The 13,501-nt window shown below is 42.4% G+C and overlaps 3 protein-coding genes across 4 annotated transcripts in view; 2 read left to right on the top strand and 1 right to left on the bottom strand.

Moving 5' to 3' along the window:
- Window positions 1–13,501, top strand: part of pacrg (PARK2 co-regulated) — a 196,707-nt gene that overhangs the window by 4,851 nt on the left and 178,355 nt on the right. The window contains exon 3 of the mRNA XM_086127804.1: window positions 7,542–7,635. The gene's annotated coding sequence lies outside the window, so the exon portion shown is untranslated. The remainder of the gene's footprint in view (window positions 1–7,541; window positions 7,636–13,501) is intronic.
- Window positions 289–5,997, top strand: ptafr (platelet-activating factor receptor). 2 transcript variants are annotated; one of them, XM_086126691.1, is made up of 4 exons: window positions 289–392; window positions 2,483–2,523; window positions 2,921–2,966; window positions 3,771–5,997. In XM_086126691.1, exons 3-4 carry the CDS (start codon window positions 2,952–2,954, stop codon window positions 4,944–4,946), a joined length of 1,191 nt encoding a protein of 396 aa, XP_085982817.1. In that variant the 5' UTR covers window positions 289–392; window positions 2,483–2,523; window positions 2,921–2,951; the 3' UTR covers window positions 4,947–5,997. The 2 variants fall into 2 exon arrangements, with proteins under 2 accessions (XP_085982817.1, XP_085982818.1); XM_086126692.1 differs by lacking the exon at window positions 289–392 and having other exon boundaries at window positions 2,285–2,523.
- LOC147196410 (uncharacterized) lies at window positions 5,206–11,997 on the bottom strand. Its single transcript, XM_086126693.1, has 7 exons — window positions 11,863–11,997; window positions 8,644–8,690; window positions 8,519–8,572; window positions 7,186–7,464; window positions 6,521–6,646; window positions 6,379–6,409; window positions 5,206–5,917 (listed from the first exon to the last, which is right to left on the bottom strand). The coding sequence occupies exons 2-7, from the start codon at window positions 8,687–8,689 to the stop codon at window positions 5,791–5,793; spliced, it is 663 nt and encodes a 220-aa protein (XP_085982819.1). The 5' UTR covers window position 8,690; window positions 11,863–11,997; the 3' UTR covers window positions 5,206–5,790.

Raw genomic sequence — 13,501 nt, forward strand, 5'->3', positions numbered from 1 at the left:
ACGCACACGCGCAAATAGCACACACACACACGCGCAAATAGCACTCGTGTCGTGGTAATTTCCTTCTCTGCGGACTGCTTCTCATTTTCCCGCTCATTTTTAAATGGCGCAGCGCACTAAAGGGTCCGACTAGAATGTTAAATCACGCACTTTGGTTCCACCTTTCGCGTCGGCGACTCGGCACGACTGCGTAATCTGCGCTCGGAGGGGGGGGGGGGCACAGGGGGGGCCAGAATCGGTGCTACAGGGGCACTGGCCCCCGTTGCCCCCCCCCCCCCCCCCCCAGAACCGCCACTGGTAGACTGGACGTAAAACACACACTTGAGGTGTCATTGTCTCCTATTACCACGAGATGGGACCGTCTGGTTGCAGAAAATCAAGTCGGGGCTGTGGTGAGTCGTCATTTTCATGCACTTTGAATTTGCATTGTATCGTATTTTGAAGCCATTAAGCATGACCATCGCGATATGAGTGTTGCGATATGAGTGTTAGACGCTCCTTGTGTTTATTATTATATTTCGAAAACATCACCGTTTTCATGCAGCTCATACCATATTATTTTGTCGTATTATTTCCGCCACACCTTAAATGCCTGAAAATATTGTCTGACATAAACCGGTCCGTGGGGCAAAAAAGGTTGGGGACCCCTGTTTTAGAGGAATCCCTCCCTGACTTCTGACAACACAGCTCTTTTAAGGTGTGTTGTCATACAAAAATTGTTATGATCCCGGCAACTATCCGTCTGCCGTCTCTGTCCACCTGGGTCTCATTTTCAAATGACGAGGTCTGTCCACAATCTGGCTACCGTGCCAAAGAGTCTTGGTCGTTGGTCTGCTGGTCCGTGTACAGATTTGTCCACCAAATCTATTCTTGCATTTGCACAGAAAGCAATGGCAGTGAACTGGCACCATAAAGAGTTGTTGTTTTCCTGGTTGGATTTCCAAGTTAATTGATCCAATTAAAGCTTTACATTCTGGTTCCGAGTTAGAGAAGGTTCTGCAGAGACGAATGCTCATGCAGCGATGCGAGGCCTCCTTTGATAGGCCTAGTCTGACCTCTAGTGGTTAAAGGCAACACTTTCAACCATCTATGATGTTGGATGAGCATTCGTACTATCATACCTAAGAGAATTAATGGTATAAATTGGGTGTTCGTTTGAGACGAATTAGTATGACATCAATATGAGATTCGTTTTGCTTTCAATGAAACTGACATGGTTTAAATGCGAGTTTTATATCAGCTCTTAAAAGTGTCTCAAAGTGAGAGACAGAGCAAGCTTCCTGCATTTTTATATAAAGTGCATGAAAACCAAACTAATCATCTGACACCAAATAGGGAAATGGCGCAACACAAACATTTCCCCCAAGTTATCAAAGGCAACGAGAAACGATCTTCCTTTCAGTATGGTTTAAAAAAATAGCACTGTTATGGTTGAAAAAACATTTTTAAAAGTTCTTAACGTTACAGTATTTATGTAGTGAAAATAGTGATGCTCCGATCAATCGTCCGATTTCGGTAGAAAAGTGCACGATCATACAGGTGCATCACCGATCACAACCCCCTCGCCCCCCCGAAAAAAACGATCAGTTGCGGCTTGTACTTTCAAGCCTACTAATTTGAGACCATTCTGTGCAGAGTAGGATCCTCTGATTCCAACACACGGCACATGTTAAAAAAAATCTGATTCAACACTTGAAAGAAATAACACACAAATTCATCATCTTTTAAAGTAACTGCGAGTGACCTGCTTTAGAATTGCACACTGTGCAGCTAATTTATGTGATCGGCATCACAATCGGTATCGGCTGATCTCACTCACCGATGATCGTATTGGTATCGGCAGCATCGACTCCGATCGGAACCCCCCTTTTATTTAAAAGTAAGTAAAATTGCCCACTGCTCTTCGAAGTACACTTTTGTAGTTCAAAACTAAAAATGTACTTTTTTTTTAAACAAGTCTCTGTGATCATTTTCACGCTAGCCGTTATCATTAGCATGACCAGTTTTTAACTATGTGGTATTTAGCATTTAGTGTGTTCTTGATTTTAAAAAACGTACAATTTGGAATTGCTTCCATCGCACTATTCGGAACAAGTTGTTTCTTTTTGCCACTTGAGGTACTGCATGTAGTCACTCTCCTATATGTACTGTATATATATATTTTTATTAGTTTAGAGTTCTGCAAGAGGAAACACATTTCAAATTTGGGTCTTAAGCGGAGAGTGTGGGGAAAATCACAGATTTCCAGGAATGTGGGCATCAATAAAACAGGGAAAAAAAACAACACACAATGACGTACTTTAAAGGCATGCTATCATGTGAAGTAAGCGTAAAACTCCCAGATTTCTCCAGCATGGGTGTGTCTTCTTCAATTTGGCTGACAGCGACCGTTGCACCATGTGGGATTTCCCAAGACGTTTGCACCTCCTTCTTTATGATACTTGATGCCCGCCTTCTCTTTTCCTCCCACCGACACTTCCAGACACCCAGATAACACTCAGAGAAGAAGACGCAGCCTAGTTGGTAAGCAGCCGTGGACTTTTTTTTTTTTTTTTTGCATATATTTTTTTTCATTTTGTGCTTTAAATCCCTATCTATTAGCAAGAAATCACCTCAATAGATGCTAAGAATATAGTTTTGGATTTCAGGGATATGATTACAGTTGATATTTAACATCTCACATCCGGGAGTTTCTATTAGAGTTGGAAAACTTGTAAAAAGAGAGAAAGAATATTTAAGCATGCTTAGAGCGTTAACCGGAAGCAGACATGATAATTGTGCAATGATTGTTTTCTTTTTCACATATTAAAGAAAGATGTTTGGGCCGTGACTCAATGTAACAAGACAGCCCCCCACCCACCCCCCCCAAAAAAAACCCCACACAGATTTCCGCTAAACACATTCTCACTTTCTTTCACAGTTGAAATAGAAGTGGACACAACGGCCGCGAGATGCGAGCAATCATGGTAAGACTTCCTATTTCAACGTCTTGCTTCACTTCTCATGTCTCGCCTGAAGTTTTGTTTTTAGGTGCACCATTTACGTGACACCAGACCCCCGCGTCATTCATTTTCAAAGCTCGGTGAAGTAACTGAGTAATTACAACTCGGTTTCTGTTTTGGTTCATTTTCAGAGCTGTTTGTGTAATTTCATGAATGACCGTGGTGAAAAATCGAATGTTATTGGGGTTTCATTTCATTTCACTCTTTAGTAAAATGGTATTTCAATTGGTGTCCATAGATTTAATTCGTCAACACTTAGTGAACATTATAAATAATGTTTAATAAATAAAAATATGACGCTAAACTATGGAAACTATAAACACCATGTGCATTTTGTAGTTTTGTCCTTCAGTGAAGGAATCTTGACTTCTGACCCAAATGAAATGCCGTCCGATTCTCATAACAGTCAATTTGGTTAATCTCGTGTTTTCCTGCGCATTTTTTGTGTCGGAGCTCCTTCAGTTATCGCAGTCCGTTGAATGCATCTTTGCATTTTTTTTGTTTCTTTTTGGCTTTTCCTTTGTTTTATGGGGAAAATGTTTGAAAACGAAAACAATTAAAAACTTGCACAGCCTCTTGGAATGGATTGTGTCGAAGTTCCAAGGATTGTTTTTGAAGTTGAAGGCCACGACTTGAAGAAATGGATTCCCACCATTTATCATAGTAAAAAAAAAAAAAAAAAAATCAGCTTCTTTCGACTTCCTTCACATTTTTCCCACTGTGATGAATCTCTGCGATTACGATTGTTTTGTGTTTCGTCTCCTGCAGACAGAAACGCAGCTTTCCATGACGGAAAGCTCCGCAGGGGTCACAGCTGTGCCGTTTACAGCTAGCAATGACTCGAACTTCCTGGACTCACCTTTTCGCTATCGACTCTTCCCCACGGCGTACGGCATCATCTTCATCGTGGGACTCTTTGCTAACATCTACGTCTTGTTTGTGCTACGCTGCCTACGAGAAGCCAAGGCCATGGGGGAAATCCGCATCTACATGACCAACCTAACCATCGCGGATCTCCTCTTCGTGTGCGCCCTCCCATTTTGGATTAGTTATTACGACCACCAAGGCACGTGGATCTACAAAGACTTCCTATGCCGCCTGACTGGCTCGTTGTTCTTCATCAACACCTACTGCTCCATCCTCTTCCTCGGCGCCATCAGCGTCAACCGGTACTGGGCGGTCACCCGGCCGCTCGACGCGGCCTCGTCGGACCACAGGCGCCGCGGAATCGCTGTTTGCGTTGTCATCTGGTTGATGACCATCTCCATGGCTATTCCGTTTCTCACCAGTCCGGGCACCAACCAGGACGGCAACGTCACCCGCTGTTTCGAGGGCTACCAGAACGGGGACGACTCATCCAAAAGAGTTGTGGCCGCCATGCATTTCGCAATCATCGCAATGTTTTTTGTCGTTTTCATACTCGTGGTGGTGTGTAACCTCCTCATCGCCCGAGCCTTGTTCTCCCAAAGCGCTCCTCTGTCCGAGTTCAAGTCCGGAACGATTTTATCCAGGAAGTCCAACGTGACGATTTCTTCATCCAGGAGGCCCACGGGAGTAAAACGCAGAGCCGTGCAGATGCTCATGGCGGTGGTGGGCGTCTTCGTCCTGTGCTTCTTGCCTCATCACATCGTCCAAGGCTTCTGGACACTGGCGGTACTGCAGATCCAAAAAGGATGGGGCCATGTGGACTGGAATGGCGAGACCGTGCAGGCGCTCAACGACGCGCATCAGGTCACGCTGCTCCTCATGGGCCTCAACTGCATTCTGGATCCGGTGGTGTATTGTTTTGCCACCAGGAAGTTTCGACGGTACATCATGGCTCATCTCAAGAGGCTGGTGAAGGGCGAGAGCTGCTCGCACACTGTGACCTCGCAAATATCTTTGGACAGTCGGCACCAGAGCCAGAGATTTCCCGATGAGCCTAACCAAGAGGAGCTCCACTGACTCAAACGTACCCCGGCGATGGCGTACTAAGCTAGCGGGTAACACCAGAACTTCATGTTTTGTCTATCCTATCCATACAGCCATTTTCCAGACCACTGAACATGTGACCGGGAGGCGGTGCGGCTGAGGGGAAGGCAATCAAATGAAGAGATAAGACTGCTGGGAATAGGTTAATACAATATAGAGGACCAATGATTACAATTTTGCTTGTAAATGTAGACCAGTGCTTCTTTTACCCAAGCAGAAAAAGACCTGCTGCTCCTGACCACAACCACTGCTTTTTATTTATTTTTTTTAATATGTGCACACTGAATTGCACCAATCCGGCTTCCTGTGTGAAGTACGCGGAGAGAAAAGAAGAAGTTTTGCAAGCAGAAGTTTGTGAGATTCTTTGCAAGTCTGATTCTTTATCTGATGAGAATCCAGCAAGAGAACTGACGCAAAACAGTTTTGCTCACAGTAGTCAAGTTAAAATGTAGTCGGTGCCATTTAATTTAATTGAATTTTATGTTTTTATTGTGGACAGCATTTCCCACCAGCCCAACGGGACGGCACAGAAAAAATACTCCTTGAGTTGCGTTTTTTTTTCCCCTTTCGGTGGCTGATATTGTGACATTTTCAGTTCCTTCGTGATTATTCCCAGTGAGTTCTCTGCATTAGAAAACTGTGAGCCTACACGTTTTTTCAAGATGCTTGCGGTGTGTTTGTTTGTGATTTATAGTGACCAGCTTACCGGCAGTAAGCACAACCTGTGGACTACAGTTAGTCAACAAGTGGGTTTCCACAAACGAGTGTATGAGTTGACATTCACATTCAGCCGATCTGTGGCTGCCTAATCAGATGTTCATGGCAGAACCGAGTACGCGTTGTTCGCAGTCACGCCCGTGGGATCCAGTTCTGTGTAGGTTAGGTTCGTGCTTGAGTAATTCATGTACACATGCCCCTCATTCTCGGCCTGGGCAGGACCCCCCCTGTGATGCAAAAAGATGAACAAATAAAGACAGAAATGTATATTTTTCTATGTAAAAATAAATAAATATGTAATATCACACCCACCTGATTCAACTGGAATTGGAAAATAATGTGAAATACATCAATGTGTGACAAAAAACCCCCAGAATATAAATATATACTGTGTATATATATATATATATATATATATATATATATATATACTGTATGTATATATATATAAAAAAATATATATTTTTTCAATCGACCCGTACGTGTTATAAGTCTCATTCAGTACCAGCCAATTCTAGACCAAGTCTGAAAAGATGTTTAAAAACGTCTTTGGGAGTGAATGAGTGAACAGTGGACAACGTATTGTATAAAAACCAAAAATAAATATTTATATTAAAATATCAGATCATTTGAAATGCATACATTATATTCATGTAAATAATGAAATATATAAAACCTTGCTACTTACTTTGGGTCCTTCTTTCCAGCTTTCGGAAAACCTGGTAAAATGTTTTGAAAAAAATCTTTTTTAAAAACTGTTGGAAGTATTCGCCTCGCTTATTTTTTTTTTTGGTTTCTTTTAGTTATTTTCTGTTATGCTGTTTTTGTACCTTTAGTTTCCATGTTGGCAGGACTCTCCTCACCTCTAAGTCTTTGCCACCCGAGCCAAAACATGACGGCGATATTCATGATCAAGGCGAGAAGAGAGAGAACCAAGGCAGTTATTCCGACATTCGCTGTCAAAACAAATAAAGAGTTAAAAGAGAAAAAAGGAAGTTCAGATGTGTGTCAGTGTACATGTTGGTTGAAGAGTGATAAGTCGTTGATGAGGTCACGGCCAAGGTCGTGTCGAAAAACCGTCACCACAAGCGCTGATAAGAGTTGTGCAACAGTGAAATAAAGTACAAGCATTTGTGGCACTCTTTTTCACACCAAATGTTAAAAACAGGTATTGGTCATCCAAAAAAAAAAGAAAAAGTGTGAAATGTATAAAAATATCTCCAAAACACTTTTGAGTTGTTTAGTCCAATAATCGCAAATGTGACGAAACTGCAGTATAAATATATTGTAGAACAACATCATAAAAATGTGAAAATAGAAGTTCGAGTCACGTAAGGAAAAAAAAAGTTATCTGACAGGCAAAAGCCAAAGTTAAGAAAATGAAGTCATAATGTAATTGTAAGAAGTAAAAAAAAGTCATGTAGCCAATTATTATTCATGGGTGTTGCAGACGATAAGTTTGGGGTCACCCGGGCCCAATGCAGTTGTCACCAACCTGTTGCATGAATGGAGATGATCAAGACCGCATGGCTGGGACTGACACTCTCGGTGAGATTTCTTTGAGCGAAGCAGCGGTACAGCCCGCTCTCCCGCGGCTTGCTCAGGGTGAGAGTGCGCCCCTTGGCCACTTCCTGCCACCTCTCTTGCTCCTGTCGTTGCCAGGACCAATTGTCAAAGGTGGGCGAACTCGGCGCGCAGCAGCGTAGGCTGACCTTCTGACCCACTGCCACCGGGTAGTCCGGTGTGGCTGTCAACTGCAGAGCAGGTCGAGTGCCTGATGATGAGAAGAAAAGGAGGAAAAGGGAAATATGCCTTCTTTTGAAAGAAGTTTTGCTTTCTTTTTCGATAAAGCTTCTTCCTCCTGTTGGTGCCGCTGATTGACGTGTGGCTCGAGGGGTGGATCGTTGAACAGTTGGAGCTGAGTGCTTACCACTTGAACACACAGGTAGGCTACATACCGGAAAACCAGCACAAGACAGTACATGACTCTCACAGTTCATCAAGCTCAAACGGCCAATGTTAAAAGTCACATTTTATGAGAGTAAAATTATAATGTGAGGCATAGTCACGTTAATGGACTTAAGTTATGCTGTCTTGAGAAAAAAAAAAAGTCTTTTATCAAGAGGAAAGATATTGGACATTTTTCAAGATAAAAAAAAAGTGTTTGTTTTCTTCAGGGAATTGTTTTTTTTTTCCAGCAAAGAGAAAAATCTCGAGGGATGGGCAAGTATTGATCCCAGTGCCTTATTTTAGTATCGGGAACTCATGGTGGCTGCCGATAGCAGTCTCAGATACTAAAGCAAAAAAAAAAAAAAATCATCATTAAGTCCTCCACGGCAGTAACTTTACTACAGCAGTTTGACACATTTTTGTCATTGTGTAAAAAGAAATTCTATACATCAAAAGTACTAGAGTTATCGGTACTCTGTATCGATGAAAGTGAATACTTGGACTGGTATGGGTCTGAAAAAAAAGTGGAATTGAATCTCCTTAGTTTTGGCCAAAAGTGTCGGCAAGGTAAGAGATTTTTCTCTTTAATGGAAAAAAACCCAGTATTCTGAATAAAAGAAACTTAAAATCAATTTCCTTTTTTTGATGAAAAGGCACAATAATTGTTGATTTTTCTAACAAAATAAGTCCTGAGACACTGAACTGGAAAAAAAAAGCTCACTTAAGACAGCAAACATCTGGTACAAATAGCTAAATCCCGCTGACACGCTAATGTCAAAAACAATGCAGACACATAATAATTTCGTGTTGATATGAGCAATTAGCTCCATTCACCCACGCCCCTGAATGGGACGCACGAGAGTCACATTAAGGTTTACCTTTTACAATCATGTTGCTTGAATTGGCGATAAACTGTGCAGGCTGGAGATTAACTGTTAAAACAATGGGAAACTTGTAAGAGCACTTCCATATCATAAGCGATGTTAGTAAATGTCCTTATTACCTGTGCAGAAGACGTAGCATAAGATGAGGCTGTGTGAGAGGGCCATGCTGTTGAGTGTGGCAATCAGAAGTGAGTCAAATGATGAGGATGGAGGAAGTGAGAAAGGCAAAGAGACGAGAAGGGAAGTTTTGTGTTCCCTTGCGGGTGTTCCGTGATCAAATAAATCAGGTACAAAAAAACCCAAATGATGTTGCAGAGAAAATTCTGATGGAAAATGTTGTGTTTGATGTAGAAGTGTTGCCCTTCCGGCCTGGTGGTACAAAGTCCATCAAGGATCAAGAATTTTAGCGTCCAGCGGCGGATTTTGGTATGTGCGAACTGTGTGGCCGCGCAGGTTTTTGCACTCAAAAATTAAATAAAAATTGTAACTAACTACATGATTTAAAACTAGTCCAGTACCAGTATTCGTATAAAAAAAATCTCTTTGTTCACGAATAATTATGAAAACAGAATACAAAATAACACATTTCACTTCATCACGAACGACCAAATTGTTTTCACATTTGGAAAATGACATTTTTTTTAAACTTTAATTTGAACTGTGCAGAGCAGCAAACTGTATTTTCTTCCCGAGAAACACGAGTGTGTATGGGATGAAATGACCGTCAGAACCACAGTAGCGATTTTGCTGGCAAAGAGAGCACAGTTGAGTAAGATTGGTTTGTTAAAAAAAAAAAAAAAGGGAAAAAAAAGAGATCATTGGGAACTGCGCTGTCAGGCTGTCAACAAAAGTGCGCCGAGTCAGTTTCGCCGATTAAACTGCCTCTGAATAGTCGCCTGTTAGCTCTAGTTTAGCGGCTAGCTGCTGGCTAACGCTGGCAGCAGGCGGCGTATGTCAACGGTAGCGTAATTTAAATAGCGTTTTTTTAATCGAAGTACTCAAATCGTTCAAGGACTTGTTTCTTCCCGAAAACTTATACATTACATACATCTGAGTTGACCTGAACAAATGTACTTTACTGTATTGAAAGTAATTTAATCTACTGTAACATTATGCATAGTTACCACGAGAGCGGCCACACTTTGAGAAAGTCTCGTTTATTTTTTCGTTTTTGAAAACTTTGGAAAAAAAACCTTCAAGAGCCCTAAAGTCCTGAATTTAATACAGTTTCAACATTTAAGCTGTTTCCGTCACATCAGTGTAAGAGCAGAGCTGGAGGGCAGTAAAAAGTCGACATGAGTCAACTTTTAATCGTAAGCACTCACGGCTGAAGTATTATCATCACCACATTCGCTGTCAAAACACTTCCTACATGTGGTCACCTTCAGGCTCAGTCTGTGATGGAAAGCTCAGATTGTTGACCATCTGGAATCCAAAGCTCACACCTTAGGCAAGCCAAGCTGAGAATCGGCATCAGCCTCAAAAAAAGCCATTGGATGGGCCCTAAATAATGGTCAGGTGCAGCCCTAGTCCTCACAGAAACATGCTGTTAAGGCACATCATGAAGAGTTTCCTCATTTAATTACTTTGGTTTCTTGGCATTGTCAGGATTTTGTTTGTGTTTTGGATTTAGTTTTTCCAGTGTTCCCATGTATGGATTTTTGTTAATATATCTTGTTCAGTACACACTATTTCTCCTGCCTCCCTGCATTTTTTGTAGTCCACTACCATCTTGCAACATGACAAAATCCATCAAATGCTCACCAAGAAGTGGCCGTGACTTCTTCCAAATAAACTTGGACCAGAGGGGACAGCTGACCATATCACAGCGTGAAGCTAAGATAAATAGGCATGCACTCATCATATGTGTGTGCAACGTGTACAGTCATTATTCATCATCATTATTTCATGACTCATTACACATTCCTTCATTTTTCTGCCTGCCCCAGATGTGCCACAGTCATGCCTGTTGAGTCTCACATTACCACTAAAGCAGTTTGTGTGTGTGTGTGTGTGTGTGTGTGAACAAATTTTGTATTTCAGTTGATGCATTTCATCTGCTAATGATCCATATTATCTGGAGGGTGCAGCACCTGCCCCTGGTTGTAACGTGGGGTTTCGTCACATAATAAAATGTTTTATTATCTTAATTATATTTTTAAATCTGAATCAATTCTAATTAATAACAATCCACATCAAAGAACAAAAGCGCGAACAAAAAAAACCCGTTTCTTTTTACAAAGACACTTGTCAGTGACCGTATTTACTTTTGACCACCAGAGGGTGCTCACTACCTTTAACTCACTGCCACTGTTTATTGTACTGGGAAACAAAAAACAATCTGCGTTGTTTTCCTGACCCCATTGCTGGGTCACTGTGTATTGTTAACAGATTGAGTGACTTTTACCCAAGGTTGGGTTAATTATTTTGACCCAGCTGATTGGTTTGAAGATTGGATTTGGGTCGTCTGAAAAGCTGAAGCTGGTTTTGACAATTTTACTGCACTGGGTTTAATAACTGAGCATTGGCTCGGCTACTTTTCAGGACCCATTAGATTGGATGAAAAAGGTAAGCCAGCGCTGGGTTTGCTTTTTCATCCAATTTGGGTTACTTTTGATTCAACGGTTTGAAGAGTGTGTTTCAAATGGTGTTGTTAATGAACAATACTCTTGAAGGCCTATTTTTAAATGTATGTGTTTCCAGACTTCAACATTCCAGCATGTACTATACATCCTGTATGTGTATAGTAAAAGGTAATAAACAACAACACTGGTTTTATTCGCTTTAAGCTCAAAGCAGCATTTTAACCTCGCAACAACTGTTTCCCCTCCATTTCCCTCCATGGCCCTGTATTCACCCCGTGTGGCGCTTCCAAAATAATAACAGCACGGAAACGAGTGGCGGTGTGACACGAGACTTTGCAACAGCATGGAACAACGACAACAAGAGAACGGGCAGCGCTCGCGTCCAGATGGGCGCTTCCTGTGCCAGGCAGGAAATGGCACATTGCTCCGTGTCATATTTCATCACGGCACAAAACTGACACGATCATGCGCATCGCCACCCCCTCAAATGGGGTGAACTGCAAATTCATTTGCAGTCTCTGCAGGCTCCCCACTTGGGGTTGTTGTCAGAAAAGCATTCAAATTTCACGAGAGCTTGGACTTGGATTTTGCTAAACAAAATACAAGCTCTTACAGACATAACATACAAATATATTCACCCCTCCATCGAGATGTATCAACTTCAACCTTCTTCTTTGACACCAATTACATGGTGCCTTGAAACACGAGTTTAATTCATTCCGCGATCCGTGCTCGTACTCAAAACAGCGATACCTTAAATCATCTTTTATGTCCGCACTGATGTCGTGATGATACTTGTGCGGCCCGCTTCGTCCGGCTAGTCCGCCGCGCAGATGCTGCCCTCCGCCTCGTGTTGAACAGATGTCGCGAGGAACATGATACCGTCCCAGCGCTTGAACGGGGGACAAATTACCAAATGTGCGCGCACACACACACACACACATGATGCAAATATAACCTTCAGATTACAGATGGCCCCTATCAGAGGATGCCGGCTGGATTTGCAAAGAGGTAAATACTGTGGGGGGTAATCCAACATGGGAGTTGGAGGGCCACGGAACAGATGGTACACATGTACATGTGCGTGCACTTGTGTCGGAGAAAAAGCACGATTTCACATTGGGATTATGTTTCATGTGTCACAGATAAATTTGCAGACCGTCAGTGGATAATAACCTTTGACTCCTTACAATTTGTTTTCAAACCTCTGTTCGCTGAGGGTAGACGTTATTAGTCAATGCAGTGTTTCCCAATTTTTAATGAGCTAGGGCACACATTTTACTTTCGAAAAATAATTTGGTACATTGCCAAACTAATCACTCTCTTACGACTATAAATGGCAAAATGATGTGGACTGCATGGTTAAGACACGTGAACAGTAAAATAACAAAAGTGGTTAATACCACATGCTCCTTTTTACGATGTGCCTTGGGCAGATGCTAAGCTAACGTCTCGGGCCGACTCGAGGCATTCAAAAGGGACTCTCTTCCCTGCTAACATGGCCGCTAATTACGTTGGTTTGATTGTTAAATCGCCCTTGCCATTATGGCCGTTACAACGAAATGAACGAATGCCCTAGTCCACCGTGAAATTTGTTAAACAACAGAGCAGTGCAAGTCAGAAGCACGTGACGAAACCCTGTCTACTGATTGTGAAACAGCGCCGTTCGGTGGCGACGTGGTGAATTGCCGTCAAATCTGGAACTAACTGACTTTTTGAAAGGCTCAGGACAGAACACCTTTTGTTTGAATCCATCAGCTTTTGAAGCGAGGATCTTGGGTTTCACTGCAGTTTTGGTTAAGCAAACGTGTAAGTTGTGATGCAAATGAAATAAAAGCTGGGATCTTGAAGTTTTGTTCCATGATCATCTTTCAAAACTGAAACCCAAATGTCTAAAACAAGAACCGTTCCAATACTTTTGGAGGGGACCGTTTTGGCCTGTTTCATCAAACATAAAGCTATCATTGTGTTGTTTGAATGGCAACAAGTGAATTCACTGGTGAATCGTACTTTCTACTGGAAGCACATTTACAGGAACCGTTTTGCCTCTCACTACGTTGCCGGCAGACTGTCGACACAGTCGAACAAACAGTAAATAAATCGTTTTTTTGTGAAAATGAAATTTGGAATAACTGAGTTAACAGAGTCGCACGCTTGGAGCGACCTTGGGCGCCGCGCGAGCGAGCGGCGAGCCGACGAAGCGAACGCGAGCGTGCGCATGTGACTTTCAACCTCGATTCCCCCCACGGCGACAAATATCAGACGGACAGGGAGGATGAGGAGGGAGGCGGGAGGCAAACTACAAAACAAAGGCAAAGAGACAAGGGTGTTGACAAAGCAACCAAGGCCAGCGTTAACTCTCCTCTCCGAGAGGTCGTCGGGCCCGCTGGAA

Source organism: Hippocampus guttulatus, chromosome 13 (assembly GCF_054856545.1).
Source record: "Hippocampus guttulatus isolate MCC_2025c chromosome 13, RoL_Hgut_1.0, whole genome shotgun sequence".
Lineage (NCBI taxonomy): Eukaryota > Metazoa > Chordata > Actinopteri > Syngnathiformes > Syngnathidae > Hippocampus > Hippocampus guttulatus.